This window comes from Biomphalaria glabrata, chromosome 17, assembly GCF_947242115.1.
Source record: "Biomphalaria glabrata chromosome 17, xgBioGlab47.1, whole genome shotgun sequence".
Taxonomy (NCBI): Eukaryota; Metazoa; Mollusca; class Gastropoda; family Planorbidae; genus Biomphalaria; species Biomphalaria glabrata.
Window position 1 is genome coordinate 2,234,871 of NC_074727.1, and position 6,425 is coordinate 2,241,295.

A 6,425-nucleotide genomic window follows, 5' to 3' on the forward strand; every position below is an offset into this window, starting at 1 on the left:
TTATATTTAGCGGCTTGTATTAGTTAGTTTGGATCAGTAACGTGATTAAATTTGTAAAAGATCTAGACGGTCTCTAGACTAACAATTTGAAAATAAATTTATAAAAAGGCAACGACGTGAATTTGAATTTTTGGGCTAAAGCCTTCTAAAGCTTCTCAAGCCAACGCTCTAACCACTCTACTAGCGAATCATAGAAGATTGTATAGTTATCTATTGTTTCTATTTCATGTTTGTGTTCACTAAGCCTCAGACGGCAGCATAATATAAAGGGAACTAATTCAGCTTATACCACCACTTCAGTCAAGTGCTATTTCTTTCCCTTGTTTGAGATACCAAACAAAGTGATTCATTACCTATAGTTCAAGAAACAATTGTGCAAAATTTGAGTTTGATCCTAGATTGAGTGTCGGAGAAATAACGTGTACAAACTTTTGGCCAGAGAGACAAACAGAGTTGATATAAGCTTTGTAAAAAAATGTAAACGGCACTTAGTGTGAGATCTTAATATTTTCTTATCTTTTCTTCTTATCTTATAAATTACAGACGTCCATACAGAAGGAAAGTAAGTACAGTTCCAATTTCTGACCATCTGGTCTATAGAGCTGATGATGTTTTTCTTCTTGGAAAGATGTCTTTAAAATGTCTTTAAAAAAGTCTTTAAAATATCTTTAAAAATGTCTTTAAAAATGTGTGCTTGTTTGTTTGACATTTTAACATTTTTTTTTACCTTTTCATTATTAAACAGGCCATTGTATCATTTCCTGGCCTAATGATACAAGTCCTGCTGTACAATTGTATCAGGTACAGCAGCCGCTGTGTGAGAGTACACCAGGGTTTAAGGTCTACACCTATGGAAACATCAGCGCCTGCCTCTGGATTTCGCCGAACAATAAAAACTTTACAGATGCAGCACTCAAATGTGCAGGTGATCAAAGTTAAAGTTCCACTTTAAGACCTTGCAATTTAGATCTATAGCAGAGATGATATAACCGACATATATTTCTGCGGCCCATAGTTAACGAAGATGAGGCCAGCACAACGACCAACCGCTTTCCACTTTCCCTAACTAATGACAGGTACGTATAAGAGTTTAGTGGACACACAGACTACCTAAAGATCCCGAAATTCAAAATCCCAGTCTTTACTGACATTAGAATCCAGGACCCCCAGTTCGGAAGCCAAGCGCATTACCACTTAGCCTCAATAAAGATCTTTTAAAAATGTCTTATTTTTTTTTTTTTTTGCAAACGAACCAAATGTGATGAACTTCTATATTTAGCCCCGAAAGATCACGTGACTTATTTAGTGAGACTCATACACAGAAGCCATAAATAGCAATGTTTTTGTTTGTTTGTGAATTCGATGTACAGAATTCGAAAGAAATTATATGCGAATTATTGCTCTAAGTCTAAATGACGTAATAATTTCTGGGCACCTTTAAGCACTGTAGAATAATATCAAGTTTAAGGACATATATTAGAATACAGCATGGATACATTCTCTTCCCAGCTCTATTGAACATATTTCTGGAGTATGTCATGATAGAAACTCTAGAAGGATATACTGACCCTGCCCAATTTCGAGGCCCGAGAACGTTTCTACAGTCTACGACTGACTTACAAGAGTGTGCACATGAAAAGTCGTTGAAATTCTGAGATCCGAGGTGAAGGTTAAAAAAAGTTGGAACAAACGATTTTGTACAGCGTCAAACGGGACACCTATCTATAGGTAATAGGCACCTATACTTGATGTCTGCGGTGTGTCAAGGGAGTCGGTCGCACGCCTTGCAAGAGGTTTCGCAGTTCTGAGAGCTGCGTGGAGAGTGGAGACCCACTTGCAATCGGTAGCATCTCTTAGCATCGAGTAACATCTACTAGCATCTCTTAGCATCGAGTAACATCTACTAGCATCTCTTAGCATCGAGTAACATCTACTAGCATCTGTTAGCATCGAGTAGCATCGAGTAGCATCTACTAGCATCTCTTAGCATCGAGTAGCATCTACTAGCATCTCTTAGCATCGAGTAGCATCTAGAAGCAGCTGATAGCATCTCTTAGTAGCATCTGATGGAATCTAGTAGCAATTGGTTGCATCTGTTAGCATCAAGTAGCATCATCAGTATCTAGTACCATTTATTAGCATCAGATAGAATCTAATTGTATCTACTAGCATTATGTAGCATCTGAAAGAATCTAGTAGTAACTAGTAGCCTCTAATCGCATTTAGTAGTATCTAGTTGTATCTGATGGCATCTAGTTGTATCTAGTTGTATTTAGTTGTATTTAGTTGTATCTAGTAGTATCTTGTAGCATCTAATAGTCTCTAATAGCAATTGGTTGCGTCTTTTAGCATTTAGTAGTATCTAGTTGTATCTAATTGCATCTAGTAGTATCTAGTTGTAACAGTATGGTTTAAGATGTATACGAAACAGAACACTGGACCACAAACATCGGACAGCATAAGACGGCAAAAAGAAAAAGCTTACATGACTCGATATGGTTACATTATGAGCTGGTGGAGAGAGGTTCATGGCAAGGAATTGAGTAAAACGCAATAATTCTTATTCTATGGCACCACTACCACAAAAACAACAGGAATCTCATATTGAATATGAAACAGTATACAACTATTCCAGTGGGTGCTATTGCCCCACAAAATTAGATATTCTCACATTGTCCTTATATTTCACTAAGCCCTACATTTTATTTCTTCTTCTTTCTTCTCATTTTCCTGTCGGAGGGTTCTGATCAGTAATTCGTTATCCTATATCTGAGATCAACTGCGCAGTGATTTCCAGATCAGGAAGTTCTCCACATATTTACAAAACGTCTCTTACAAGTTGGATTATCGTTAATACTTGATATATGTAAGTTATGGCCCTTAGTCATTGTGAGCTATGCATATATTGTTGTGAACAAGGAGTTCTGCCCAAGATGTCGCCCAGTGATGAATGGAATAAAGGTGTACGGCCCAATATCGACATTCGCTGCCTTAATTCTTTAATACATAATTAACAAATATAATGATCTGTATGTCCATCCATCCGTCCGTCTGTCATGCTCAGATATTCCAAACAAGAAAATCTTTTTTACATATTTGTTTATATGTTTTACGCGTTAAAAATAAAACTACTTATAAAAAAAATTCATGTTTTAAATTAGGTATGAACTCAAACTTAATGTCGCTCAAGTACGTGGAGAAGTTGGAGATTCTGAAAAGAAACACTTCCATCTTTGCATACATCGGACTTGATGACATGAACTCTGAGGGAACATTTGTCTGGCACGATGATAAAACTGTCATTAAAACTGAAATGATTCGTAAATTATTCAAATCAGGTAAGAATAATTTTTTTTTTTGCAGAGCTGACAACTTCCAAACCAGCTTTTTAACGTATTTTTGATTTGGTGAAATATCGACAAAATTGCATCTGATGGCATATAAAATGTCCATTTTCAGTGGCCCCCAAAAGGGGAAACACCGCTATTAGTATTGTGTCTATATTGTAATAACTTAAGTGAGGCAACTCAACGAGGACATAGACGTTTATTTACATAGAGACATGACAAACACAAAGGGCATCTGCCTTGAGTACAGCATCTCCATATTGGCTCTCTGCTTGGGCGGAAATCGTTTTTTTCCTCATGTCAACATCCTGTTCTAGTTTAGTTACTAGAAGTGCGCATCTCTGCACTAGCCTGGATGGTGGTGCGCATGGCAAAGTCATAACAATATATACATATATATTGTGTACATATATATGGTTATAACCCCGTCATGCACACCGCGATTCGAGATAGTGCAGGAGGTGCGCACTGCCAGAAACCAGACTGACAAAAGATGTTGACATTAGAAGGAAGAAAAGAAGGTCAGCGCAAGTCTAGAGCCGATATGAAGAGACTGTGCTAAAGGCAGATGTTGTTTTATGTACTTGTGACGCCCCTGTAAATAAACATCCTTGCCTCCTTGAGTTGCCTCAATTAAGTTATTATACTATATTGATTTCTAGTGTAATAGATTCCAGTTAACAGACAACGTCTACTAAGTTAGTTGTTTCCTGTCTGATTCAGGCACCCATTAAATGCTGGAATGTCTATAGGGATGAATATTCACTTCTGTGAATTTATGAATGGACCTCATTCACCAATCGTAAACAAACAACATTTAGCCACGTGACAATATTGATAAAACAATGAAAAAAAAAAACGTATCACGTGATAGCCTTTATGGATTGCGTAATTTGTATAGAAGAGATAGAGAATCACGTGGCTAAATGTTGTTTGTTTACAATTGGTGAATGAGGTCCATTGTACGTTTGTATGTAAATCTTTCTGAGTATTTGATTAGGTTTTGTTTTTGTTATTTATTGTTTCCTGTTTTTTTTTGTTTTTTTTTTTTTGTTTTTTTTTTTGTATAAGTGCTACTTTATCTTTTAGTCCTTTGACCTAAGATTCACTAAGATAAGTAATGTTCCTACTGGTGATTCTATATTAGAACGCATCTCGAGCCTCTTTAAAGCGAGAGTCGCCTCTGAGTTAATTTCTAAAACAAAGTCTTGGTCGTTAATCTATGGGACAGATCATGTTTCTTTGACCAATGGTTTAGGAGGGTGTCATGTGGCCAGCACACCGACCGCTTTTACTTTTTCCAAACCATTATCAAGTACCCATTAGAGTTGGCTGGATTTGTGGGCGTTCTTATGATTCCACGGTTAAAAATCCGAGTCTGCATCGAGATTTGAACCTGAGACTCCTCTGTTTGGAAACTAAGCGCTTAACCACTCAGCCACCCCGTCTCACTCTATTCTAAACTCTTTTTTTTTAATTTTCATTGGAAACACCTTTGTTTGAAACGCAATGTATTTGAAATTTTCATTGGAAACACCTTTGTTTGAAACGCAATGTATTTGAAATTTTCATTGGAAACGCCTTTGTTTGAAACTCAATGTATTAGAAATTTTCATTCGAAACGCCTTTGTTTGATATATTTAAAATTTTGTATTTAACTGTACCCCTTTGAAATGTAACCTTTAACCTTTCCCCTTTTTTCCAGGTGAACCCAACAACGGCAACAATAACGAAAACTGTGCCAGGTATGAACCCGTGAACTTTGCCCTCAACGACGCCGTCTGCTCCGACTATATCCGATACATATGTGAAAAGTTATGTTTTCATTGGTAACTTGCGTTAAGCTTTGTCTACCGATGTGAAGGCTTTGTAAATAAAATGTTTCTTATTTCACGTGACAAATGCCAGTGGCATGAATCATTATTCTAATGTACTTTTAAACGTATTGATAATAATAATAATCAGGCTTGTCTTCGAGTCCGAAGATTAATGAGGAATACAGTATTTCCCGTGGCTGCGCAGCCCCAGCTGTGACCTACATATTTTGCCACATTTATTGATAGCACTGTTATGAATTGAATAGCTCTGTTTGCATGTCGTACTTAGAACGCAATGTTAGGATTGATATTAAAATAAATATATCTTAAAAAGAAATGTTTGTGTTGAAATGTCCTTTGTCTTTCTGGATCCTTTTACTACACAGTCATAATAATTGCATCATTATTATTAAGATTGACATAAATAGGGGGGGGGGGACCTTCAACATCAATGAAGTAAGAGTGATTCAGAATCTTCGAATCACAACAAAATGAAGCTGATTCATAAATCATTTTGTTGATGATCGCAATTGCCAATACAGTTATTACCTTTGTGTGTGTGAATATATATATATATATTTGTGTGTGTGTAAATATTCAATTATTCAATCACCAAACGAAAATGGATACATCCTAAGTGAAAACAATAATGGACAAATATGTTTGTTCAATCACAGAACTGATGTCTTCCTCTCTAATTATGAGAGTGAGACAAAATGAAGCTACTGTTATGATCGGAGTGCAGAAAGGTGGGAGTGTCGAAAGACGCCTATGACAGAAATAAAAACGTCTTAAAGTTAAAGCTCAGAATATTGTGGAAGTATTGTGTAATCCATTCTTTGCTTTCAATTATAATTAAGTAAGAGTCGTGTGTCGCAGTATTTACAGTACCACGTAATGCAATATATATATATATTTATATATATCTGGGAGAAGGTTTCTTTGCTGGCTTTTCAAATCCAATTTTACACAATGTTAAGTCTCAATTTTAACTCCAGCCCCCATGATGGAAGGCCGACTTGTTAGCCACTAAGCTATTCAATTACTTGTAAAAGTAGAAAGTTTTATAGCCTTTAGTTAGTTTAACAATTTTTTTTTTAGATAACTACCTAATTCTATACACAAGGATGATTTACTTAGCAGGCCTTACATTCTCTCTAGTAAGCAAAATTAATTAATTACTACTAATTGATGAACTAATTGGTTGATTTTTTTTATTGGTTTGTGTGTTGTCATCGACATTCAATATTTGTGCAAAGTT

General features: G+C 36.0%; 1 protein-coding gene across 1 annotated transcript; it reads left to right on the top strand.

Annotated features, from left to right (window-relative positions):
- The first annotated feature begins 3,168 nt into the window (after positions 1 to 3,168).
- On the top strand, positions 3,169 to 5,461 carry LOC106067610 (low affinity immunoglobulin epsilon Fc receptor-like). Its single transcript, XM_013226813.2, has 2 exons — positions 3,169 to 3,338; positions 5,053 to 5,461. The coding sequence occupies exons 1-2, from the start codon at positions 3,179 to 3,181 to the stop codon at positions 5,178 to 5,180; spliced, it is 288 nt and encodes a 95-aa protein (XP_013082267.2). The 5' UTR covers positions 3,169 to 3,178; the 3' UTR covers positions 5,181 to 5,461.
- Positions 5,462 to 6,425: the final 964 nt, after the last annotated feature.